The sequence below is a fragment of the Perissodus microlepis genome, chromosome 14, assembly GCF_051167445.1.
Source record: "Perissodus microlepis isolate ML-2025 ecotype Zambia chromosome 14, ASM5116744v1, whole genome shotgun sequence".
Taxonomy (NCBI): domain Eukaryota; kingdom Metazoa; phylum Chordata; class Actinopteri; order Cichliformes; family Cichlidae; genus Perissodus; species Perissodus microlepis.
In genome coordinates this window covers 9243112-9270979 of record NC_140474.1, presented here as the reverse complement: position 1 = coordinate 9270979, position 27868 = coordinate 9243112, and the positions used below count along the sequence as shown (strand labels likewise).

The following is a 27868-nucleotide window of genomic DNA, read 5'->3' as shown; positions in this document are numbered from 1 at the left end:
CAGGCTTAGCTCGTGACAGAGCAAAGGCCTGGCCTGTGTCACAGAGAGTAACTGCAGGAGATTGGACGAGACATTATCTGGCACCTTCACAAACCCAAAGGCCAACTGCAGACCCGATAAGGACAAGCTTTCCTTCTCTTCTCTGTCAGGGAGCTCTTGCAGAGCCAAGTTCACTAGATCATCTTTAATCCTTGGCCAGTCAGATTGCATGTGAACTGAGGAGTCTGGTGGTTTAATGGTGTGCCTGTGCTTTTTCTTTTGTCATTACATAAGGTCACAAGTGTCATTTCCATCCTAAGCAACATGCTTTATTTCCTAAGTTAATAAACAATGTCCCTTTCATCATAATACCATGATCTGTTTTGCAGATCTGTGCAGTAGCTTATATGAAAAAGCCACCCGTAATATTTGACTTCTGTATGTGCATATTTATTTTTGATTGTAGCTGGGTTGTTTTTAAGTTTTTGGTTTCTTTGGTTGCATTTTTATTTTCTATTGTGTTCCTGTCTATCTAGGAACACAAAGTAAAACCAGTAGTAATTGCCATAATATGCCTACACCCTTCATATAGTTTCTGACTGTGAAGCAGATTATGTTCTGTGGCTCTGGATAGAATAAACGCCAAGTAGAGAATTCCCAAATATGCTTCTGGAAAGTCTTTTGTTCGACTCGGGGATGTTTTCAGGCCAGGCTGCACCAGGGGACCACTGGAGGCAAGAGCAGATGTAAGGGAATGTAGTAGCTCGCTGGCTGGTTCTCATGTTTATTTACTTAAGCCTCATGTGTACATGTGTGTGTCCAAGTTTGCCTTGCATGCATTACGTTGAAAGATGGAGTTACAGGGCAGGATGTTTACCCTTCAAATGCCCTGACTAATGTGTCCGCGTGCTCGTAGTGGCAGGCCCTAGAAAGGAGTAAGAGATGCAGATATTTTCCCCCTTAAAACATGAATGACTTTGGTACCAGGTTTGCTCATGCTAATTGCTTTCTGCTATCATCTAATTTAATTTATTTAAAAACACATCATTTTTTTATTCCTGTAAGATTTAAACTTCCGTCTTGCTTCATCCATATTTTTTTGTAAGTGGTTTTGTTCCTTTAGTTTTGTATCCTTTTTGTTGAACTGTTACTGTGTTGTTGTTGTTTTTTTAACTTTCTGTTTATTAAAACAAATGACTCTCTCTTTTTGTTAAGCAGAATGTCAAATATAAAAGGCCTAATTCTGGATCCAAACATATTTAAAATGCTGTTCAATCAAGAATATAAGTCAATTGTGTTAGCATTTTTTTTTTATAATGTACAGTTTGAATCTCATACACCTGCAGCAATTACAACACCCTGTAGCTGTTCTGTTTTTTAATAACGTCATTTTATTTTAGTTTTTAATGCATCATTTTTGGTGCATATATAAATAAGATACATTCTGTGTGTGTTTGATGTAGGAGTGTGGTGGTGCCTGTGAAGAAAACCTCCCCTGGCAGCCTAGCAGTTAACACCCTGGGAAGCAGCAGCAGCACCTCTCCAGGCTTGACAACTGGCAGCACCCCCAACATCTTTGCTGCTACCTCTGCGACCCCCAAAAGCATGATAAACACTACGGGTATGCTACAAACAAGGTTACTGGACTAAAACCACGTTGTTCAAATCCTACACTCAGTCCTAGTAGCCTTGCTAGGATTTACATAATACTGCTTCAGTATTAAGATTACAAGTTGCAATTACTTGTAATCTTACTGACCTCTCCTGATTTTTCGTTAAATGATGCTATTCTAGGAATAGAACAAAGTGTTTTTACTGTGTATGATCATGTGATCCTGGATGTCCTTGCAGGTGGTTGTTGCTATCACTAGATGGCACTCTTTACCTTTTTTGACTCCCCAAAGCAGCCCTGTGCTTCTGAGAGTGAAAATGGCTGTTTAGCCACCAGGATTTGTCTAGACACCACCCTAATTTTAATCTGCTTCAACTGTACAGCAAAACAAATCTTTTTTCTTTTTTTTTTTTTGCCAAAAGTGAATTTGCATACCCTGACTTTTTATGGCGCATGGCTTCTGATCTGACTGACTACATGGCCTCTCCCCCCTTGCTGTCACATTGCTTCTCCCGAGGCTGTGCTGCATTGAGCAGGATTCACCTCAGGGCCAGTGTACTCTGGCTTTTGAAATACCCCACTTAACACAAACAAGCATTAGGATTTCAAACACCTTTTAGTGTGCTATATTATTATTATTAATAATAATAATAATAACAATAATGGTAATACAAATCACTCTCCTCTCTGAGGCCTTGTGAAGGAATTTGAGAAATGTACCCAAGTGAAAGTGTGCGCTCAGCTAAATCCACAGACTCTCACCCAGACCACATGATATCATTCTCACTGGTCTGACCTCTCAAAAGGACAGTCAGAATGATTTTATATTTGCGACTATGCTGCCAAGAAGCTCTGACTCAGGTTTCACCTTTAAATTACAGTTGTCACAATATCCAAATTTATTGGCTTGTTTAAAGCTTTTCCGATATGTTCGATATGTTGGTTGATTCTTCATCTTTGTCATTTTACTAAACAAAACAGTTCCATGTGTCCCTGCTGGCACAAGTTTGAACCAGCTGAGTTGCACTTGGATTTAGTTAAAGTGCATAATTTGTTCTACTTGGTTGAAATTTGGGCTGAAGTCTGTCAGGGGCCAGATTGTGGCTGCTTTTTATAACCTCCCATCCTTCCTTCATTTTCTTTCAGTCATTTCAATCTGTGTGCCATTAAAAACATTTACAAGCACTGGATGTAACTTTAATGGAATTTCCCTGAAGATAGACAATGGTTTTGAATAAGGCCTTGCTTCTTTCTTCCACAAATCTTGTGGTAGTATTTAAATGCTTTGAATTGACCACATTTTACTGTCTATTTTTAGTTACCTAAATATTTCTGCTTGGTACTTGACAAGGATAGTTAAAACACAATAAGACATAGCATTGCGTTTTCTTGTATCTACTTGTTCACTTAGTGGGAGGGGTCACTAAAAATCAGTGCAAAGTTGTTTGGTGGTCACCTTTATGCTGAGATGAAATTTTATATCCTGATTCAAAGTGGTATTCTTCCACTGTCACAATGCCTGCATTCAAAGGCCATTAGGGGGCCACTGAATGGTTTGATCAGTGCAGAAGTTATGCAAGCCATGTGTGATGGCTTTCACACTTACCATATTTTGACCCAGTTGAACACATATGGCAGAAAGTGCACCAATGAGTTACACACCACCACCATCATCAAAAGCAAGTGCCATAGCGTGCTTTTGCAGCACTTAGAGGCTTAACATCATAATAAGATGCCTAATGGACGTCTTTCCTTTAATTTGTCAGCCATCTGTATAAATCTGAAATTATTTTTGCTTTGCATTAATGTGATGTGCTTCTGTTATTTCTCCCGCAGGAGCCACTGACGCAGCTGCTTCTACCTCCTCTTCCTCCAGTTTTGTCAATGGAGCCACGAGTAAGAATCTGCCGGCCGTGCAGACGGTGGCCCCCATGCCTGAGGACACAGTAGAAAACATGAGGTACAACACAGTTCTTCCATTCAGCCAAACTCATGTAGTCAAACTGTGTCACTTCTGTATAAAATCTACCCAAAAGTAGATTTTTCTACATTGTGTTTCTTTCCTTAAAGTTTCCTCAAAGTGCTAAATCAAGATTTTCTATAGTTTTCTGCATTTTATGTATGTATGTATGTGTGTGTGTGTGTGTGTGTGTGTGTATATATATATCGATATATATATGTATATATAAAAACCAAAAAAGTGGTTTTATGTTAACACTGTGGCAAAGTTTGTCCTAATTTATGTGCATGTGTATTACCCTGAGTACAGCTTGCTGTGACCTTGACTCATCTTCTCCCGTCGCTCTAATAGTTTGTGACAGACATCCTTAGATCTACTCTCCCACTGACTGCTGAGAGCCGAGGTCTTTCTCCAGAGTCTCGCTCTCCTCTCTTGCTCTGCCTCAGTGTTTTCTGCCACAGGAATAGAGATTCAGTTGCCATGGCAGCAGTCACCGACATCACTTAGCGTAACTGTGAAGTCAATGATGGTACTATCTCACCACAGAACCTACTGATGCCTGTGTTATATTTTAGATCACAGCCGAGCTGAATAGACTGCTTCGGTCTACTGAAATCCATAAATAAATCTGATTATTACCATAGTTCTTTATTATAATATAATGACTTCATGATCCCAACTTCTAAGTCCCAAAGCAACATGAAGGAAGGATTGCCTGTGGTTTCTTTATTTTTTTCTCTCTATTTCAGTGCCTTTTGTGAAGTAGACCAGAATCCACTACGTCAGAAGCTGACACCTCCTGAGCTCAAACCCTTTAGCTCCCTGACAGGATTAAAGACAGCCTCCAGAGGTGCAGGACAGTGTCTTAGGCAAGGACATCTATGCTAGCTACCTAGACTTCCTGCATCCTGCACTTTATGCTAGTGTGTCATCTCTCTGAATATGTTTTCCCAGGTTTCTTGAAGCGGGTTTCCACTACACATAAACCGTCCCTCTTCTCTTTCTGTTTTTCTGTATTCTGCAGCTTTCTGTCCATCTTAGCTGGGAAAACAAGGTTCAGCTCTCCTCGTGTTGTCCTTTTTTTTATCTGTGTGTGTGTGTACACATAGGAGATATACTGTATCTCTACTTGTACACCGTCTCAGTTTGTATGGCTGCATGACTCCAGCTCACAGTTTTTCCGAGGTTCTTAGATAATGTCAGCCAGAGGCATGGAGTGATTGTCTAAAAGATGTGGAACTTCCTCTGCAGTGAACAACTGTGATCTCAAGTGCAACTCTGGTAACATATCACAACAAAGAATGCAAACAGCTAGTGAGATGTGAGTTCACATGGCTCTTAATAACATTAAATCTTCACTTACTGACATCTCTGCTGATAGCAGCCACAATCTCATTGATATCTGGCTTAGTTTGCATCCTCTGAAATGTGCTGGTTACCTCTTGCACCCACCAGTCTGACTCTGACAGTCTGACTACACACTAACTGCTGTTAGCTGTGCACACCGGGTGAACTGTGGGGCTCTCACTGCTCCTTTTTTTTTTTTATTGCTCCTTGATAGTGTAGCAAAAAGAATGACCTCTTTCAAGTTTTCTTTTTGAAATTCAGGTGTCTAATTTCTTTTTCTGACTTCTACTTTGATGTGCTCTCTGACAGCATTACTACAAAGCTAGAAAGGGCCTTGGAGAAAGTCGCACCCCTGCTGAGAGAGATCTTTGTGGACTTTGCGCCTTTTCTGTCTCGCACCCTGCTGGGCAGCCATGGACAAGAGTTGCTCATAGAAGGTACAGATGTTGTATGGCACATTTTATTCTTAGTGCGCTGTTAACATTTTTGTCCCAGTCACCCCACCAGCTGCCAAACTTTGGATGCAGTAGACATTGACAGGAGAGTTGCGATATTGCACACAAGCTGGGGGTCTGATTAAATTTGTTTTCCCTTTCATTCATCTTGTGGCATGTGTGTGTTTGTTTTCTTCATGATTCTTTTCTCAAATTCTTTCCACATATTGTTCCTAGATGTTTTTGTAACCATCAGCGTTTCACTGTCAAACCAATCTCATTTTGAACTAAATGTTGGTAGCCTTTGCCACCTCATTGCATTATTTTTAGTGCCAAAATAAGATGAAATTTCCAACTCACTCTTTCCAGCTCACATTGAAGAAGGGATTTTTTATTTTTTTATTTTTAATTTCAGGGTAAAGTGTTTACATAAGCTTTAACCTTTTTGTGCACAGTAAAATCTGTATGCATGCACATTTTTATTACAATGAAGTATAAGTGCTTAAATGTTTCTGTAATACCGGAGTCATTTTTGTTGCTATTAAAATGTACTCTTGAATGTTTCGACCTAGACGTGCCTCTGTGCAGCCACGAGGTTTAATGGCAATTATTATTTTATTTTAAAACGATATTACAGCAGTCACTTTACAAATAGAGCTGCACTGACTGGTTTGGTTGTGCATAGTGTTTGCAGAAGTGTGAAATCTCTTTGCTGCACTCCACTCTATTTCCTGGTGGCTGCGTGAAGCTTTCCAGTCCCTTCTTCAAGCCTCAGGTTGGCAGCCTCTCACAGTGCTACTTGTGCCTAACCTCAGGGCTCTATGCCTACATGTGTGTGCACTACCACTCTATTCCCCAGGCTTGTTTTGGCTTGTATTCACAAGAAAACAGGGCCACCGCAGTCAGCACGCGCATGAGTGAGACTGTGTGTGTTTGCAGATGTTTGTCTGTTTGTGTGTAGTCCAAAACATACGCGGGTGGTCTCCGCTCTCTCGACTTGCACCCAAAATGCTTTCTCTGAATTCGGATTGCAAAAGTCTTTTCTTTTGCTGGTAACCTAACCGACACTGGTGGAAAAGGTCTTTGCAGAGAATGACAGTATGCTGCCAGAACGCACTCTTGTGACTGTTATTTAAGCCCTCCTAGAAAAATACTTTGACCCACATTTACTGACCACCATTGTCCACTTTTCTCCAGGGGCATACTTTATTCATTAACTGTTTACACAACCAGTTGATTTAAACAATGCATTTCCAATATTTTAATGTTTTGAATAACATTGCATTTAGTTAGGGTTTTTGATTTTTTGCAGTGTTGGATCTGAAATTTTATGGATCTTTTTATTAGCATCTGTTAGTGGCATCTAATTTAAGCTTTTAAAAATAATCAGCTTTGACATGTTTAATGATAAGAGGGGTCTTATTTATTTGATATAACTAGTCTTGTCAAAATGAATGGTGAAATGATGCATTAAGTACTTTTCTGCGCTCATGAAAAGGACTTTTGAGGTATTACGGACTCCTTTTTAAAAATGTTTCCATTCCAACCAGTTAAGTTCCACAAACAAGCATGGTTTCCTCCAAGTCAGCCGTATATCATACATATATACATAAGTAAATAGAAATGTGAGTATGCTATGCACATGTGGCTTGGTCTACTCACTCAGTGTTAGGAGAAAGGAATGAAAAATCAGGTAGCAAAGCCTTGACAAGTGTGAATATGTCTGTTACCCTTTCACTCAAAGTCTGTCAGCAGACTGACCAAGCTGACAAACCAGAGCTGATCTCAGGCTGCAGACTGTAACCCCACAAACAAGGTCATAGATAGACAGCTCGGGCCTCAGCACTCTAGACATGTTTAACCCTGTCTGGGTCTGTGAAATGTGAACTCTGACAGGGATTAGAGCAGGTTTACCAGTCAAAACACTGCAAATACACAGAATCAACACTTGCTCTTGGACACCTATATGATATGGAAGTTTATCAAGCCACTTCAGCCCATCTTAGTTTCAGTCTGTTCATGACTGAGCTGATTCTGAGCTGATTCTTTTCGTCATCTACTTTTCTTCCCAACCCTTCCCAGGCCCGCAGTTGAAATACTGTGCTGTAGTGCAAAGGCGCTCCATTTACCAGTAATTACCAGTCATCCATCACTCCTTAGATTGCTCGGGGTCAAGCCCTCCTGTGCCCTGTGTGCCCCTTTGCCTCACTCTATTCCTTCACCCCCTTTGCAGACATGTGGTCACTGCAGCAATTATGTTGTGTGCACCCTGAGCTTTACACTTGGAGTTGTTGGGTAAGAGCTGTGCGCGAACACTGCCGCTGTTGTGATGCCTGCCGCCTGCTCCTTGCTGTCCCCTGAGTGGCCCAGCTTGCCGGCACATCACCCCACAATGCCACATTCACCCATGCCTTAACCCTGCCCTGTTTACAGGAAAGGACTGGCAGGCCATGTTTAAATAGAATGCATTTAGTTTGTCTACCAGCACAAGGCCAGGGTCAGTTGGCCACCTGACTACTGTGTCAGTTCGGACTGACTTATGGCTTAGCGTGTCACTGCTATAACAAGAGGTCAACTGTGGCACTCTGTGTACAAGAGAAGGGTCACATCCTCTTAGAGTATTTACAATATGTTCCCTTGGACAGTCTCTGCTCATGAATAGAACTCAATGGAGAATCAGTGACCAAAAGATCCATCCGTCCAGGGTTTGAATATTTTGCATTCTGTGTTAGATTATACCATTTAATCACACAAGTAAAACCATTTCTGCTGAATTTTGTCTAGTTGACCTTTAAAGAGGACCATTTATGCTCATTTCTGGCTTTCCACCCTTGTACAATTCAAATTCAAAGTTCAAAATAATCCTTATTAATCTCAGTACTCTCAGGTCTTTTTGCAGCCCCTCTGTTCATTATTTTATTAAAACAATCAGTTTTAGCTCCTCTCCCTTTGCTGACATCGAGGGTGGCAGTGAACTTTTTTCTGATTGGCTGTTTCATGCAAACAGAAGCTTAGAGCCAGAGCTGTGTGGCTGAGATGATTATATTAGGGATAACTACAGCACTGACATCACACAGAGGCAAGATATAAAAAAAAAAAACCCAGCAAAAAGAAAAAAAAAACCTGCCTGAACAAGAACATTTAGAGCAGACTGAGGCCTGAGCCCATTGCACATGTCTAATATAAGCATCCAACTCATATGCTATATATATATTACAGAAAATAATAAAACATAAATAGAAAATAATAATAATAAATAAAAAGCCATGAAGGGAAACGTCATGTAATTAGAATTAAATTCATATTTATAAAATATATTAATATGTTATGTTTACATATCATAGTTTACAAATACACAAGTACATTAATATTATCAGTATATTTCATTGTTTTCAAACAGTGCCCATACTTAACAGGCGTGTCAACCAATGTAAATGTTACTGCAGTTTTAGTGTTTGGACTTTTGGAGGTAGGTCTGCTGCTGTGTTTACATGTGGACAGCAAATGTACCTTGGACACACATGTGATTGTTTTATTTATTGTTTTCTGTGCTATTACAGCAGCCACTCGTGCATTTCTCATTAAGCTATTCTGTATAATTAGGCTATTCTTTATACCTGTGTACTTTATAAAGCTGAATAATATCAAAGATAACTCTGCTTTTAAGTATAATGCAAAACTATTTTGCTCTTAATAATTTTATTAAATAAGCCATCATTACAACTACATAAATACTATTTTGTTTTTAAGTATTTGTACTGTGAAAAACTTAAAGTTCCTAGAAATCTTCTTTGGTGGATACCCCATCATCCATGAAACAACAACATCCATGGGGCATAGGTTTTTTTACTCTGCCTGCCTATAATGAGTACTATAGAGTTCCTTTCTTTGCTTTATTAATGATTGCACCTTTAATAGTTCTCGCCAAGTGCAGCAGAAGGGCTGGAGGTGCAGAATACGAGACCAGTTGCAGCCATTGTTTCTACAAATGAGCTTTTCACACCTGCCCATGTTTCATTAGAGAGTTGTCTGCTTCAGTGGTTCACCGTCTACCGAATGGAGATGTGGGAAGAAGCTGTGAATGTCTTCTGTGAGCGTGTGGCATGTGTGAAGGATGTGCGTGTGTGGGGGTTGGAGTGCTCGTATGTAAATGTGTTGCAGATGTATTTTTTTGTTCTGTCGTTTTTTTCTTCTTTACAATTTTATGACAGGCAAATTGGGAACACAATTTGGGGAGGGTTGTCAAAAATGTTAAAAGAGGCTATATACAGTAGCTTTGCACAAGTTGAGTACTGTATGTCGGTGATGTGCTCTATGCATTTTTCTTTTTTTATATATTATCTTGTTTGCCCAAATGATTACACCTTATCATACCAACAGTTGTATGCTTATGTTCTTTAACATGCAAGTTTAATGTCTCTTCTTTTCATCTGCTTTATCTCCAAAGGTCTAGTGTGTATGAAGTCAAGTACCTCAGTGGTGGAGCTCGTCATGCTCCTTTGTTCTCAGGTGAGCATTTTCTTTCTCGTCTTTTTCACAGTTTTCATCTTCCCAGGCTCTCTTTGTCTTTTTCTATCTGCCATTCTTTTTCATGTCTAATAGGCCTTTCTATACTCTGCTTCTCTTGATAACATACTCTCTGCCAACACTCTGTGGAGACGTGCAAGGATCTGGTTTCAACCCTTGCGGATCAATATAAACTGACACTCTGTACTGGCAAATTAGACATGGTCATTGCTATAACCTAGTTCACTCACCTCTTACTTTGAAAGATGTATTTTAAACAGAGACGTACACATTAGATATACCCTTTATCCAGTCCAAGTTGTGGATATTTTGAAAGTATACACATTTATGGTTAAGACTTGCTTCAGTTTTGAGGGCTCATGTTAGACAGCAAGTTATTTAATCTCTTCCCTCTTTAAGCTAATTGTCCAAACGGATGGTACAGACACACACTGATCTCTGAGAATCTACCGACTTTCTCACTACGCCCTAGAGCTTTATTACCAAGCTCTCCTTTAGAGAATGAGCTCCACCTCATGCCAACCCTGCAAGTGACTGATCACCTTTGAGCTGACCCTCTGAATCTCTTGTTAAGCCCATGTTTTAGGGAAGGTCAGAGCCCTGATGTAGCAGTTAGAACAGGAGACATTTAACATACCTTCTGTCAGCCCATCAGTCTTGCGTCGGGAGCCCATAAGGAAGCCATTACTTGGTGCCTCTGTGGATCCAGACTGCAGGGCCAAAGTCTTGAGGAGGTGGATTGCCACGAAGTGTGCTCCATGGTATCCATAGTCCAAAGGGCTCTTCGGCAGGGAGCTGAGCCTCTGTTATATGGAGGCCATTATTCAGGGGCTTTCCACCAAAAAATGTACGTAAATGGGGGAGCCAGTTTTGAGTTATTGTTGCTCTTTTGATGGTTTTTGATGGGCTCCTTTTTGTGCTGCTTTTCTGTCTGTGGGAAGTTGCATTTTCCAGCTTTAGGATTTATTGCAGATGAGAGCATCAGCATGCTGTTAAGGGTCTGAGTCCACCCCCCGTTACACAGATAGCATTACTGCAGCTCCAGAGGTTCCTGCCATTAGGGGCTCGCGGGCTGAAACCCAGGCTGAGATATCGATCAGACAGCAAGGCCTTGAAACTAGATTGTATGGTTTGGTGTCCTTCTAACACTGTTCAGATAAAGATGAACAATTGCTCTTCATCCTTATAATACACTCTCTCTATGTATATACTCCACTTTTGTTACCAGCTGGTATAATTAACTGATGTAAAAATAGATAATTAGCAGTGTGTTCTTCATTACTTATTTCAGGGAACCAAGCTCATATGTGCTGACCAGCTGTCAGAAGCAGCAGAGACAATCCTTAATCTGATTAATAACTGCAGTGCAAAGAGCTCATAATTAATGTCTTTGGTAGCACATATTGAATCTCAGCTGATTTTAGAAAGCACAGCGAGTCTTGTCAGATGCAGGGTGAGCTTTTATCACAATAAAATGCCATCTTTGACATGCACCCTCACATACTTTAACATTAATGTTTTAAGACAGCAAGGAGGGCACTTAGATGACCTTTAGTCCCTCTCTGTTTTGTGACCTGTCACTTTTATGAATAAATTAGTGCTAATGATCTGCCTTTTCTTATTTATGCATACTAATCACAGCAATCATTATGTTGCTGGCTATGGCTGCAGACACTATGTGTCTCTCCTCAGTCTGGGCAGCTGAATGAAAGGGTCAAGCAGCTCTGTTTCTTGTAACAGCTTAAACATACAGGGGGGGATCTAGAGTGGAGCCACAGAGATTTAGTGATGGAAGGCCTCCAGATGTGGAGAGTACAACTGAGCAAAGCAGAGTAGATAAAAGCAAAGGCTCCCGCATACTGACAGGTTGGATTGAAACACCACAAATACTTAGTGCCCTGCTGAATTTCAGGAAGATGAAAGTGGGAAGAGAGAGATGCCTCTCAAGGCCATCAAGCTGTTCACTGGGACAGGAGTTGTGGGATTTTAGGTGGTAGGATTTTCAAAGATACAATAGAGAATTCCAGTATTTTCCCAAGTGAGCATCAAACACTTAGTATCAAACTTAGTATCGTTTGTGTTTCAACAAACTCACCTGCTCTTTAGTATTATGGCACTTTTTAGCCACTTGTAGCAAATTCATTTGAGTAGACTACTGTAGTCTTCAGTTTTTTCCAACTGAAGCATTTTTCCCCCAAATAGCTAAATGAAGTTTATATCATATCAAATACAGTGTAAATGAGTTTTAGTGTGTGGAAACTAAACTCAGCTACAAGCAAGTCACTATAGGACTTTAGTTCTGCTCGGATATTACTAAGAGAATAGTAATCCTGGATATGCCTGCTTGATATGTAATTATGAGCTAATAATAATGAGACAAAAATATGTCAAGCCTTTTTTATTTTTTAATTGTAACCAGACATCTCCAAAAGGCCAAACTATTGGTGCATCTTTAAAATTTCGTTTTTCTTGGCGAAACTACTAAACAAACTTTACATAGCCAGAGGTGCTGCACTGTGGTCATGGTCTGCATTTACATCAAGAATTACATCTCTTTTTAAGGAGCTGCACGTCGAGCCTAATTTCCTTCAAATGGGCTGCAGAGGATTTTTTAAATCTCTGCAATCAAAGGCAGCCTCCTCTGGGAGTTGTGCACTCCAGCTAAAAAAAAAGAAAAAGAAAAAGAAAAAAGAGAGTCTCTGAAGTGCTATCTCAGCTGTCAACAAGCATACCTCAGACAAGATAGCATATTTGACTAGTTCATGCTTTACCTCCTCTGACCTGCTGCCACTTTCCCGGTGTTGCCCAAGTGTCACGTCTGCCTTGATTTCCGTATTTATTTTTGTCACGTGAGCATGGTGCGAGTGGAACCTTGGAAGTCTGGCTGTACATGATCCCTTTCCAAATCAACAACAGCCTATTCCAGGCAGATACTGTAGCACAGGAAAGGGGTCAGGGGGAACATTTGGAGACCAGATGCTCAGCAGTTTGTCAGCACCATCTCCCTGACTTAACGCATCGTAGGGTCAGACTGTGCACTCGTGCGCGAACCAGTATGTGTCAGTCACAACAACTATGTACAAAAACACGTACCCATACATAATAATGTCAATGTCAGTTATTTTGGTACTGTACTAAACAAATGCTGCTTATGTTATCCAGACACTCACAGGGAACAAGCAGTGTGTACCTCTTTTCTGCATGTAGATTATATACCACCATATAGTCTTTCAGTTGGGAATAGCAGTTATATTTAATGCTTTTTCAGTAAACAATGTTCAAAGGTTCCTTTATATATGTGAATAGCCTTAAGTTATATGTACATTATTAGCCCTTAGAACTAAAACCCTTTCTCCTTTCATTTTTCTTCTGTTTCCCCTTTTTCTTTGAACTGTGGCCTTCTCTATTTTCTCTTCCATTTGCACCTCAGTAAGGTTACAGGAGAGCTGAATTTCCCACAGTGAAAGGCGCGCGCTCAAACTGCTTTTTAATCATTTCCAGAGCATGTTGTGAGACAGCAAGTGCTGGCACTCTGGCCCAGGACTCGGATTCCTTCCAGGCACTCACTGCAGGGCTCAGTGAGCCCGCTCAGTAATCTGTCACTGTAAGGGATGGAGGAAATGGCTGTATTTAAGCGAGAGGATACAGTTTCATCCCACAATTACATCTCTCCTGTGTTTACAGATCTTTTCACAGAGGAAGAAAGGATGGTCTTACATGTGGTGCAGAATTTCAGCTTTTTATAGCTATCACTTTATTTTTTTTCCTCAAAGGATATATCAACGAAATGCTTTTTTTACGTACTTGAATTACAAGCTATGAAACTGTATCTAAATTGCAGTTTCAAATATAAAATTTTCATGACGAAATGTGATTCTTGTCACTCTTTTCTGAATGATCTTGTTGCATATTGGATGCAAAGTCTGTTCTAACTTTTGATGTGCTTTGCAAAGATTTCTGATGTGTTCTTTGTATTATTCTGTTAGCTTTATGGTAATTTAGATGCACGGGCAGTCCTTGTGTGAGTAATAAATATTTTTTCTTTCTCTTCAGGAGTGGCAGAACTCGATTCAAAAGAATGCTGGACTGGCATTCATTGAGCTAATTAATGAAGGGAGGTAAAGTATCAGTTTATTAATATACATAAGATTAAACAACAAGGCCAGACACTGGGTTACTAATCCCCCTGTTTTTTACTAGATTGCCCATAAACCTCTTGCTCCTCTTGGCTGCTCTGTTGGAGGTAAAAGTAAATAAGATTGTTGTGAGAGGATAACATAAGAGTCTCAGGTCCTCCTCTTGTATTTTGTCCCTCTGTCTTTTTTGCTGTGTTTTTCTTGATTCCTCCCTCTTCCTCCCTGGGTGTGGCCAGACTGTGTTTTCTGTCGAGCAGATCAGGGGCGGCTCAGCCTCCTTGCCCATCTGCTGACCCATCTGGCCAGGCCTCCTCGATGCCCAGGTTCAAGCCTGAGCCCAGCCAGGCTTCTCTGAGTCCCCCGCTGGCTCGGGAACAAAGAGCTTCAGTCAGTAGGGCCACACGGCGCTGTCCAGGGTGCTGCTGACAGACACATAATTTTCCAGTCTTACTCAAATCTCTGTGCACCTATTCTGCTTAACTAGACAGACGTATATGTAGCTGTAGTCTGGTAAATCTGTTTGCCTTACAAGGCGTGGCTGACATAGACATTGTATCTGTTGTATGTGCAACAGAACATTCAGCTATGTGTCATAATGCAGCTGTTTGAATTCCAAGCCATTAACAGGCAGGCTAAAAATGCTCTGATTAGGTGGATATTTTATTTAAGCTTATTCCACAATCAGATCCGGCATCCACTTTAGAGGCCATTTATCCTCCCCTCATGAAAACAAAGGGAAAGAGAAAGAGCATTCATTAAGTTATTGCTGCTTCTAGCACCATACATTATCATATTAAATAGCTATTGAGAAAGAAAGGTGTGTTACTACTTTTATAACTAATGTGTTTCATGAGTTGTATGTCAATGAATGCCAACATGAGATGAGAGAGGCGCCTCTGCTAAAGGCACTGTCAGGAGGTGCATTCCAAATCAACACATGGAATCAGTCAAAGGACCAAGACAAATAAAAAACAACCTTTTAACTTTAATGCTGTTGAAATGACTGATGATAAGACATTTGTTGTAGCGAAAGAAAGTAGAAATGTTAATGATAATCAGGCCCCCCTCTTGACATAATGAAGTTTTAGTTGCATTTATTGTAGCAGCTAAGCACCCTCACTCCCGTCATGGCGCGAATGGTGATTGATTAGTGTTTTCTATGCATGAAATAATACCACAAAAAGTCTGGTGGAGCGCGTAAATGTCTTTTTTCCATCTCCAAATATCACTTGTCAACTTGCTTTCTCATCTATTCTTGGTTTCGAAACAAAGCTTGGCGTTGTCAGCCTCTGTCTTTGAACAGTGAACTTCTGTCTATTAACGAGTGCTTGTCAACAACTAAAGAGGCGAGAGCAGCTGATGAATGCAGCCTTGGGATTACTGCCTCTCCTTGGGATGGGAGGGAAAATTACAATCTGTATCAAGCACTGAAGAGGAACAAGGGGTGTTTTAATTAAAACAAAGCTGGCCTAATGGTGTGTAAAATGGCATGTAATCTACACACAATATCCAGGGTGTTTTCACTTATTAAAGATACTAGAACCTATGTGTGAATGTGGGTGACCACGGAGTGTCTAGACTCAGCCATGTGAGAAGCTTTCCACCGCCAGGCTTGTCAGCAATACAGTTTCTGGGTTGATGTTCTGGTCAGTGGGAAGGGATGCTCAGTCAATCAGGAGTGTGGCAGACAGGCTCCAGTGCTCTAATGACACTCTATTCCCTCCTTAATGCTACAGAGGGGTCTGTCACTGACCTGCAGCCTTGCAACATAACTCAGACAAATGATTCTGTTTACCAGTCTCCTCTCTCACTAAGCAGAATGTTACACAGTCCTGACAAGCTAAATTTACCTTTACACTGTGCTTTCCTTTGGAGTGTCTTTGAAATGCATAGTAATTTTAAAAATCCTGATGTTTTCTCCTGTTTTTAAATTTCTTTGCAATATTAAAGGTTGCTCTGCCATGCCATGAAGGACCACATAGTCCGGGTTGCCAACGAGGCTGAATTCATCCTCAACAGACAGCGAGCAGAGGACGTGCACAAACATGCAGAGTTTGAGGTATAAACTATGCTTCTGAAAGCATTAAAGGCCTGCCCAGAGTTGCTCAGCTTACTGAATCAACAGTAAATACACTATTTCAATATTTCAATTGACCAAATTTCAGTTTTACCATCTGCTGTGAATAGATTTTGACAATTTCCTAATGAGCTCTAAACAAATCCTATTAGTATAAAACAGGCATTCAACTTTATATGCCCAGTAATCGTGTCCCTCTGTGTCCTCACGAGGATTAAATCCTCGCTCTTACAACTCATATAAATTTAATTATTGGTGGCAAAGGGATCCCGGCAATATTAATTTAGGATTTTGATATGAGCTTTTGCCAACTAACTCGGGGGATAAAATCCCTTTGTCTGTATTTAGCCTACGCCTATCAAACCATCATTTGAGATATGAAAGGAAACACTATGGTTTAAGTGGAGTAATAGCAAAAACAATAATAAATCATATGGTAAGACCTTATAAAAACATCACTAATAAATGTTATGAAAGTAAGTAGTATTTTTTCAAATACAGCAAATTATTATTTGAAGGTTAATAATTACAATAAATTAGACTCACTGGCCATTTGTTAAGTACGCCTGTTCAACTGCTCATTGTTTCAAATCAGCCAATCACATGGCAGCAACTCAATGAAATTATAAATGCATAATCAAGAGAACCTTCTGAAGTTCAAAGTGAACATCAGATTGTGGAAAAAGTGATTTTGCACAAATGGCGGGATTGTTAGTGACAAGAATAACTAAAAGAACCACTCCTTATAGCCAAGGTATGCGGAAGAGCATCTCTGAATGCACAACACACTGAACTTTGAAACAGAAGAAGACCACACTGGTACAGAAGCACATGAAAATGAGGATACAGTTTGTGCAGATTTACCGAAATTGGACAACTTAAGGTTGGGAAAATATTGCCTGGTCTGATGAGTTTCAATTTTTGCTGCCACATTTAAATGGTAGGGCCTCAATTACACTTCAATCTATCCTGCCTGTGCGAATGGTTCAGGCTGCGTGTGATGTCATGGTGTGGCAAAAGTTTCTTGGACCCCTTAGTTCCAACTAAACATTGCTTAAATACCACTACCTGACTATATGCTTGCTGTAAATGTCTGTTTGTTTTATGACCATGACAATGAGTTCACTGCTCTCAAATGGCCTCCACAGTCACCGGATCTCAATCCAGTAGCTTACCTTTGGAATGTGGCGAGATTTTAATCATGGATGTGCAGTGGAAAAAATCTGCTGCAACTGTGTAATGCTAACATGTCAATATGGCTTAAAGTCTCTGAGGAGTGTTTCCAACATCGTGTCGAATGTTTGCCACAAAGAATTAAAACATTTCATAAAGCGAAAGCAAGTACTAGCAAGTTGCAAGTGTTGTAGTGGTTTACACATTCATTTAAAAGCATCATAGCTGGGAGAGGTGAGAAATGATAACCATTGAACTCAGATATCATCAGAATGCACAATATTCTCCGTGCTATATTACCCCGAACTAGACAACAAAAGTGGATGAATGGTTTGGTAGATATTACAAATCTGATTAATACACTTGTTTAATTTGGTATCATAATAAAAGTTTAATTCCTCATTAGTGAGGGTTTCAAATATTGTTGGGCTATCTTGGCGATACCCACAGGGTTGGGGTCGCAGTAATGGTGAGATAGACTAGAGTGGAAAACAAAACTGAGAGTTAAATAGGACATGAACTGTAGTTTTCAGGTTTTTGGTCTTCTGATTTTAAATTGTAACACCACCTGCTTACTTTAAAACAAAAATATTTAAAACAGCAACATTACAACTTTATAATAGCCAAGAATACACTGTACTGCATTTTTTTAACTATTCACAAAGTTTTATAATCATGCGATTATCGCAACAACAGTTGTTATGAAGTATTACCAGTCTGACTGTTCAACATCAAAATGTGTGTTTCGAACAAAACCACACACACACATTTCCGCCAGCTCTGTTAACAGCTTGTACATATGAGTAGTGATGAGTTTCTTATCTGGGAGAAGCAGCCATCCTCAAACAGCTGCTTGATATACAGTTCTTGAGGATCCTTGACCCGCTAGATAAACTGGAAGAGACGGTTAGATATGCAATGTCAGGAGAAGGGGGAAGTGTACCTGGCCCCATCCGTTCTGTCTGCCAACTCCAGACAGCCTACACTTTTCATCTAGGCCTGACATTACTTTATTACCCACTCTTCAAGATTGAAGATTCAGGACGCAGATAAGACAGTTTTACAATTAAGTTGGTGTCAGGAAGAAGCGTCATATGCTTTAAGTGATAAATAATGTTTGATATTTGTCACGGCGTCACGTTGTAATGTGAGGTGACGGGCGGAGATTGAGTTATCCGCTTTATGAGGTATATGTTGAAGTATAATATCTGACAGAATTCAAATTTTAAAGCAGGAAATTCAATTAACTTCCAGCTTCTGTTAGCAAATTAGATTGCAAATATTAGCAAGAGTTCCCCTCAGGGTGGCCTAGTGAGACAGTCGCATGTGCTACTCTAGTTTACATTTAGCTACCTGGTGCGCTTCTGTTGCGCTGACTTCAGGAAAAAGGTTTACAAGTAAAGCTGCAAATTTTACACATTGTATTTTATTTAAACATTCTGACAAGTAGATTTTTTTTTATATTTATGATTTGAATTCTATAAAACAATATGTTCTTACACATTCTTACAGTTTGTTTTAGAAGACAACTGCAAATCTTCACATTTTAACCCATTGCTAAACCAGTGGACAGCATAAACATTTTATTGATATAATGGCATTGTAGCTTTGTAAACCCTGACAGGCTATATTCTTCTCTCCTAATAGCGCCATCCAAAGCTACCTAACAGGAAGCCTCATCTGTCCACAGTTAGGCAATGGACTGCCTTCATGTGCTTGCAGTGATTTAGTGCCCTCCTCCAAGGGAGTAGAAATATATCTCTCAGCTGTCCACTAATATCTTTATGCACTCAAGTGTGTTGAATGAAGCTATAACATTCTTCAGCGTGACAAATGCTCCATTAGAGTGTATATATTATTCCGACTTTATTCAAGTAAGACATTCTCAAATGCTATTAGAACAATGTCCAACATTAAATTTGATGGTAGATACTGTACCTAAATTTATAAATACAGAATGAGATTAACATATTTGTTTTCTTTCTTCTCTTTTCTTAAATCTGAAATTAGTCAAACTGTGCTCAGTATGCTGCTGACAGAAAAGAGGAAGAGAAGATGTGTGACCACCTGATTTGCGCCGCTAAGCACAGAGACCATGTAACAGCCAACCAGTTAAAGCAGAAAATCGTCAACATACTCACCAACAAGCATGGTGCCTGGGGCACGCTGGCCCAGAGGTAGGTCCCCACACTTGAACAAGTTTAACTGCAGACCTACATGGGTGGTGTTAAGACTTCAAGATAAACTATAGCCACTCAATGTTAGGTACAACCTACAGGACAAAAGTTACCTGTTCACAGTACTCTGCAGTCAGAGGATAGGGCCACCAGTTAATGTCATTTTCCCAGGATCCGATAGGGTCAGCAATCAGGTCAGCAAATGCAATTACAGTGCCGAGTGGCTTAATCCTCTGGGGACAGCTGATTGGCCAGTCATCTAACATACCGGGGTGGAAGACGGGGGTTGGGGTGTTTCTGCAGCATTGTCCAGGCATTCATTGACCCTCTCAGTAACACAGCCCAGCACCTGGTGGTAGTTGCAGCCTTCCCCATGGGCCCTGTTAAAACAACCACCAGCTCTCCCACTCTGCTGCTTACTTTTCACTATCATCCACATGGTCCCATGGATGCAGGGCTGGTTAGAAGCATTGACAGCTAGTTATTTTAGACAAACAAAGGAGTCACAGCAAGCTGTTTTGTTTTCTTCTGGGCTTATGGCTGGGAATTACAGATATGACAAAAAGCATGCAGTTTTTTTATAATAGCAGAACTATGAACAATGACTTGGTGCAGGGAAAGCCTCAGGCAGTTTGAGTTAAATATCCACATCACATTATACAGGCCAGTTGTAGAAATGCACAGTAGTAGTAAATTTGTTCACATAAAATTAATTCAAGAGCAGCCAGTTGAGAGAAAGTCTGCCACTTTATACACAAACCGCAACTGCTTATTTGCCAAATTTTTGCGTCTTTGCTGAAACAGTAGCTTTAAGTTTGTTATTACGTTTTAACGATACAGTGCAGATGTTCGACTGGGTTTGCTGAGCGTGAATTTGTTTCAGATCTTAAACCAGGTTTCCTCATAATATGAAAAAATGTTGTACTCATTTTTATAGCTTTATTTTATGTTTTTAATGTTTCGAGCATTTTCCATCAAAATCAGTAGATGTTCTAAGCAGCTAAAGTTGTTCTTTATCCTTCTACTCACGGAACATTGTGTGCAGTAGCCAGTCTAATTTTATCAAATGCATGTATATTGACATCACATGCTGCAATTCCTGTTGACACTTGGATTTGTTAGAGGCAGTAATGTATTGCAATTGCTTCCAGAACAATGGCAGAAAAACTGACCTTATCCAAACACTGTGTTTAATATTATGTTAATATTTTGACTGTGACTGTGAGGATCTCAGGGTCCAAGTACAGATTTTCTTAAAACTGACTGAACCTTAAGTACCCATGAAAATCTATTGGACTAAATTCTGGGCTCTTGTTCAAATATTTATGGAGTTTCTCTCAGAGGCATAGCATTTGCATTGAAACAAAAGGTTATTGAGCGTGGGTGCATTGTAAATGATACCGCAAAACTTCCAACAAATTCAAATTTAATGGTAACCTGCTGGTGAAGAAAAATGATGCAATATGCTCACAAGCTCAAGGCAGTGTTGCAGTTCAGCAGCTCAGTCTTATTCAATGCTACATTAACTTTCCCATTTATGCTTCTCTTGTAAAATATAAAGCCCTCAAGCATTTTGAGGTGGCTGTCTGTTGTGTGTGTGTGTGTGTGTGTGTGTGTGTGTGTGTGTGTGTGTGTGTGTGTGTGTGTGTGTGTGTGTGTGTGTGTGTATGAGTGTGAGAGAGGGAGGGAGTGAACCTTTAGTTAGTAATGTTTGTTTTTACCGTCTTGCACAGAAATTGCTTTGCCTTTAACTCCCAAGTTCTGCCTGGGGACATGCCAAGGGATATTTATCATTAGTGTAGGATATATTATAAACAAAATTATTCATAGGAAGGCAGTAGTCAGACTCCTGACACTTTTTTTGTTTAGTGTTCTTTTTTTTCTTTTTTTTTAAACCGCATGTTTGCAGCTTTGCTCATTAGATGCCCAAGTATTAGATTTCTCTGTTTTTGAATTCCTGGTATCTGCAGCCAGTTGATTTTAAGTTGTTGTTCACATTAGAGCAAACAGTTTTAGGAAATTGTGTTGGAGCACCTACAGCAAGAGCGGTAAATGAGGAAATGATCTGTACACGGCTTTAAAACAGCTGCTCTACAGTCATATGATCTGCCTGAAAAATACGCAGATCAGACCCTATGGTGGCCCGTTGGATCCATACTATATGCTTGCTTGATGATGAATGTCCCTCTGTATGGAGTCAGCATAGAAAAATCAATAGTCCTCAAATTGAAACAGTATAGGGTTGTATTGATCCGCTGTGCTAAATCAAAATGAGGAGGCTTTGATACATCTCTCCAAGACAGCTCCCTGTGCAGTAATGACACCCTATCAATTTTAGCTTTACACTGATAAATCAAGTTGAAAATTGGATGTCAGAGTTTTTTCCAGGGAGAGAGTGATTTTCCCTGCCCTCTGGTCCCCTCTGCTGTTGACCTCTGAACCCTGCCAGTGGATTATAAAGTTCAGGCTCGTCTAAAGTGAAAGTAGATGTCAAGGCGATGCTGATGAATTCATTGAAGACTAATGTCCAGCACTTTTGCAGCACGGGACTACCGTACTGTGACAGCACAATAAATTCTCTCTACAAAGTTAAACTGCAACTTTATTTTATGCAACAAAAGTCTTTTTGAATACACCGTTAGAGTAAAAAAGGCAGCTTAATGGTGTATTTGTTCATTTTCTTTTTTTCTTTTTATATGTGTTATTGTATTATATTTTGTTATATATTTAAAGGTCTAATTTTAATATTGCATTACATTAACACACACACGTACCTTTAAACACTTGAAAATTCATTGGATTTCATGCACTGATACTAACTGTTTCGACACAGCCAACCTAACACAAATGTAAAAGGGAGCTGAAGCATACAAGCTTCTCTTTGTTCCCATGCGGGCGTCTGAGTTCAGTAGCATCACTGACAGCTGACGGAGGAGCCTCTGCTGGCCTCCACAGCAGACCTTAACCTTACCTGACTAGTCTATTGATTGTCAACATTTCTTCTGTATAATTACTTTTTTGTAGCAGAGGAGCAAAAGGAAAATGGCGGCATATATTGATCTGTTTCGAGGCAGTGAAACAGCCGTTTCCCTTGACTAACAGTGAGTTTCATCTCTGGCACGTGATGAATGGTAACAATCTGCCCGTGGATAATAACTTTGTGATGGAATGAACCTTTTTACTCACAATGTGCCCGCAGTATTTGGTCCTTCCTGAAAGGGGTTATCAATTCTAATAGAAATCTACTACCACAGTGGGGGTGTGAGCTCCTTTAGAGATCCTTAAAGCCTTGCAAGGGTTGAGGTCTGATGATCCCTTTGGGGCAGAAAACAAAAGTCAAGGTCCCCAATTGAGCCTGACAGTAAAAACAAAATTTAATCTGGCAACATACTGGATATAATTCAAAGACACGTTTATACTTGACGTCCAGAGCAGCAAAATGTGTATGATCCTACATTCTTGTGATTAATCTGAAGTACTCTGTTAAATATTGTAAAACCAAAAGGGGAATCTTAGAAGCTGCTATAAAATTAATTCACCTCTAAGGGCTTTTTTTTCTGTTCACATGCACACTTTAGATGTTTATCTCCCATCCACTCTACCAAAGCGGTTTCTGCTCTTCCTTATTTTTTTAATCTACTATGTACATCAATAAAATGCAGCTCTATTTAAAACAGCCTCTAAGTGAGGGTGCATTTTATAATCTTCATTAATTTGATCTTATTGAAAACATGATGCTTCTTTGTTCTCGCTCGCTGCTATCCTCTCTTTTTCACATTCGTTCTTGACCTACACCAGGCTCTCTTCCCTTGGGGCCCTCTTAACCTTGTACGCTGTGCTAATTATCTCTGGAAAGAGGCCCATTCACGCAATCATCAATTTCAGTGGGCGTTGAAATTGAGCTGGGCATTGCTTGACTGTGCCACATTTCCAGTGAAAGATAGGTTCCGGAAAGCTGGCGATCCAGGGGAGCTCACCAACAGCACAATGTGGCTCCTCATCCCTCGTATGTCTGTCTTCATTATGCCAGATGACCTGGAGTTAATCTTGTTGCCGCTGTGTCCTTTTGTCTTTGTCCAATAACGTTCTTCAGTGTGTTTCCATTCTATCTCTTAATCAACAAAAGAAAAGTCATATCCAGTAACCCGAAGCATTTCGATCTCAGCTTCGTAACCTAAAGTCTGCGGCAGTCTTGAGAACAGCGATGAAAAGCTATGGTGAAATTAAAGAGATGAAAGTATTGTGTGCCATTTGCAGCCCTTTGTGATAATCTAATCATGATGTTGGCCATACAGTCACTTAACACTTGGCATTCGAGAGACACATGATCAGACTTGGTGTGTTTTTATAGAGGAAATTACTTTGTATTTTTTTCCTTACTTTATAGTTTACTTTGAACGCAACGGGCTCATCACCATATGGTTGCCAGTCACAACTTTCATGCACAGGGTGCTTTTTTTGTGTCTTTTTAGTTTTTTAATCTAACAGCAGTATGTGGGAGAATGTTGCATAAAAATCCCCAAAAAGAAGAAGAATGTGCTGGTTGACAGAAGATGTTTTCACATTTTTTCGCTTTGGTTTGCAGCCTCTGCAGGCTGCCCGATGGTTTTCATGGCGTGTGAGGTCCCTGTCATTACAGTGCCACATGTCTGGTTGTCATTTTAATGTACACAAAGGATAGGTTTCAATAAATCAGTGTTAAATAGGCGAACGAGAACTGACTACTATGGCAGAAATTACTAATTGAGCAGCTAGATAACAAGTGAACTATTTATTACTGTCTCCTTATTTTACTTTAGCTCAATTTTTACCTTAACTGAGACATTTCAAACATGTTCCCCGTGCAGATCACATAGTCAGAGCCTGTTAGGTCGGCAAACAGAAAAAGAAAAGACCGCTTGTCCTCAGAATTACACTAAAAACTGGCGCGTTTTCAGTGTCCGTGTGTGTGTGTGTGAGACAGAAACCAGTCACTGCTCCTTTGAATAGAATTTTCGGTGATTACTGGCATTTATTATAATTACCCCCTACTCATGTCACCAATGGAAGCTTTTTAAAAGGAGTATAATGGTGTTTTATTGAATCAGCATGTCCCTGTCCTTCCTCCCGACTGCCTCACACAAATCCCCTCTGAGCATAAATAGAATAAAAAGAAAATCTTTAACCATGAGAAACTCATCTGTCTGCAATCGAGCGCTGTGCAAGTTTTATGAGCCATTCTGTTTTAAATGGCTTGAAAAACATGAAGTTAATTATTGCTTTTGACAACAGATCACTGTGGTCACTTATTTCTAAGGCATTATACATTTCATTATATTTACAGATGTGAAGCTACAGAGAAATAGGTGCATATTTCAGTTAGTGTTGAGGACTCTTAAGTAGCTGGCCTATAACGTGTTAGGCCATTGCTCCAAAAAAGATGCATTGCATCTCAAAGGCTATAGATGGATGCTGACATTTTAGTTCTACAGTTGGATCCATAAATATTTGGACAGAGATAACTTTTTCTAATTTTGGTTCTGCACGTTGTCACAATTGATTTTAAATGAAACAACTCAGATGCAGTTGAAGTGCAGACTTTTATTTTAGTGGGTTGAACAAAAAGATGTGAGGAACTAAAGCTTTCGGTTTTTTAACACAATCACTTCATTTCAGGTGCTCAAAAAGTAATTTAAGACAAAAAGACAAATTAAATAACAAATTAATTAAATAACTGAAAATAAAATGTTCATTTCTACTACTTAGTTGAAAACCCTTTGCTGGCATTGACAGCCGGAAGTCATGGATGTCACCAGATGCTGGTGATTCTTCCTTTTTAATGCTCATCCAGGCCTTAACTGCAGCAACTTTCAGTTGTTGTTTTTTTGTGGGACTTTCTGCTCAGTTCGGTTAAGACCAGGTCATTGACATTCAAGAATATTCCACTTCTTTGCTTTAATAAACTCCTTGGTTGCTTTGGCTCTGTTTTTTGGGTCATTGTCCATCTGTATTATAATACACCTTCCAATCAATTTGACTGCATTTGGCTGGATTTGAACAGACAGTATGTCTCTGAACACTGACTGCTTCTGTCCTGTGTCACATCATCAATAAACACTAGTGTCCCAGTGCCATTGGCAGCCATGCACACCCAAGCCATCACACTTCCTCCACTGTGTTTTACAGATGATGTAGTAAGCTTTCTTTTTTAGATTTTTATTTTTTAGCAATGTCCAATCTAGTTTTTATATTCTTGAGGCTTATGAGTGGCTTGCACCTTGCAGTGAACGTCTATATTTACTTTCATACAGTCTTCTCTCTATGGTAGACTTCAATATCAATACACTTACATCCTGGAGAGTTTTGTTCACATGGCTGGTTGTTGTGAAGGGGTTTCTCATCACCATGGAAGTGATTCTGCGATCATCCACCACTGTTGTCTTCCATGGACGTCCAGGCCTTTTTGTGTTGCTGAGTTCACCCGTCCTTTCTTTCTTTCTCAGGATGATTTTGCCGCTCCTAATATCATAGCAACTTCTCTGATTTTTTTTTTCTGTTTTCACAGCTTAACCCTTTCATGCATGAATTATCAATTGGTATTTCTTTTTCTTAAGTATTTTTATTCATCTTTAGGCAGGAAAAAATATTTTTTAAACGTACTTTTCAAAAAGTTTTTTACATGTCCACTTAGGTGGACAACTGACTGACCAGTGGGTGGCAGGCTATGGAGTGACACATCAGTGTCCAATGTAGTGGTTTATGTGCAAGTATACCATCAACACTGACACAAATACAAGAAAACAGCCTTTGAATAGCTGTCCACTGTAGTGACCACTATACATGAAAGGGTTAAGGGTGGCTTGTTTCACCCACATGAGAGCTCCTTTAACTGCATATTGTCTGTTCACAACAAAATCTTCCAAATGCAAGCGCCACACCTCAAATCAACTGAAGACCTGTTATCTGCTCAATTGACAATGACATAATGAAGGAATTGCCCACACCTGCCCATGAGTTACCTTTGAGTCGATTGTCCAATTATTTTTGGTCCCTTGAAAACAAGAGGGTGGTACACGTTAAAGAGCTGAGACGCCTAAACTCGTCATCCAGTTTAAATGTGGATACCCTCAAATGAAAGCTGAGAGTCTACACATGTCCATGTCCGTTATATAACAGTAATTGGAATTACTGTAATTGTTTTAGTAAACAGGTAAAAAAAAAAAGGTAAAAAAACAAAACAAAACTTGGGTCAATGTCCAAATATATATGGACCTAACTGTATATCCCTATATACAATTTTGCAACTTAAGTGTGTGTGAAAATTCCCATTTGACGATTTTAAAGTTTCAGTTTTCATCAATTATCTACCTTATAAAGAACCTATAGATGCAAGTCATGAAAATATTGTTTGATTATTAAATAGCGGTAGGAACCACAAAGCAACTCAAAATATGACTCATTTAGTTAATCATTAATCATTAGTTGGTATTAATCTCTGGCTCTCATTCATAGTTTTTTTTTTTTTTTTTTGTCCTTTTTTTGTCCTGTCTCCTCACCCCAACGGCAGACGACTGCCCCTACCGGAGCATAGTTCTGTTGAAGGTTTCTTCCTTTTAAAAGGGAGTTTTTCCTTCCCACTGTCACCAAAGTGCTTGCTCATAGGGGGTCATATGATTGTTGGGTTTTTTTCTGTATGTATCATAGTAGGGTCTACCTTACAATATAAAGCCCCTTGAGGCAACTTGGATTGGGTAAAATTGGGTTGAACAGAATCGAACTGAACTGAAGTTTCCCAATGTGTTGCCCAGAAGAATGACAATTTCCTAACACAGCATTTTGCCACATTGGTTTGTCAGTTTGTGTACACTATCATTATTATGTCTGTGAAGGTTCTCAGTCATCCAGGTCATCGTAGTCAAAGGAGCTTGCAAAGAAAAGCGTCTGGACTTCTTTAAGTTACTTGAAGACGTTTCACCTCTCATCCGAGAAGCTTCTTCAGTTCTGTCATTATTATTTCTTACGTTTTATAGATGTTTGTTATGTTTTCTAGATGACTTTCCTCTCCTTCTGCTTCTCCTTCTGTTTGCTTTTATGGCTCTCTGAATGTCTTTTTCTGTATTGCCAGTCAGTTTATGATCGCTTTTCCCTTCATTCCTTTGATAAGCTTTACAACAATGAGTCATGAAGTAGTGACTCTAGTAATGCAAATTTGTGGCAAAATCCACTGACTGTGCCTGTCTGTTTTAATGCAAATACTAGTATTTGGTGTCAATTTGTCTGTAATTGCCAGAAGAAGTGATACATCATATTGCTGTATCAATGTTTTTGCCTTATTCCTGTAACTGTATGACAGGTAAATATTTGGATATTTGTATTTTTGGATAGCTCTTTTAAGTTCGACAAACAAGTGTCTTCTGTTGTTAAATCGTGCTTCCATCAATTGCGTCTTATTAGCAAGGCCAGACAC

At 39.7% G+C, this 27868-nt stretch overlaps 1 protein-coding gene across 5 annotated transcripts in view; it reads left to right on the top strand.

The window, feature by feature from the left end:
• The window catches only part of nbeab (neurobeachin b), a 199838-nt gene that overhangs the window by 91673 nt on the left and 80297 nt on the right, over positions 1 to 27868 (top strand). For 3 of the 5 annotated variants that reach the window (XM_084950036.1, XM_084950035.1, XM_084950034.1), the window contains exons 30-37: positions 1443 to 1600; positions 3428 to 3551; positions 4301 to 4420; positions 5208 to 5335; positions 9780 to 9841; positions 13913 to 13977; positions 15946 to 16054; positions 19256 to 19422. In XM_084950036.1, coding sequence (XP_084806162.1) covers positions 1443 to 1600; positions 3428 to 3551; positions 4301 to 4420; positions 5208 to 5335; positions 9780 to 9841; positions 13913 to 13977; positions 15946 to 16054; positions 19256 to 19422 — 933 coding nt within the window. The remainder of the gene's footprint in view (positions 1 to 1442; positions 1601 to 3427; positions 3552 to 4300; positions 4421 to 5207; positions 5336 to 9779; positions 9842 to 13912; positions 13978 to 15945; positions 16055 to 19255; positions 19423 to 27868) is intronic. The other 2 variants (XM_084950038.1, XM_084950037.1) reach the window with 1 other exon arrangement.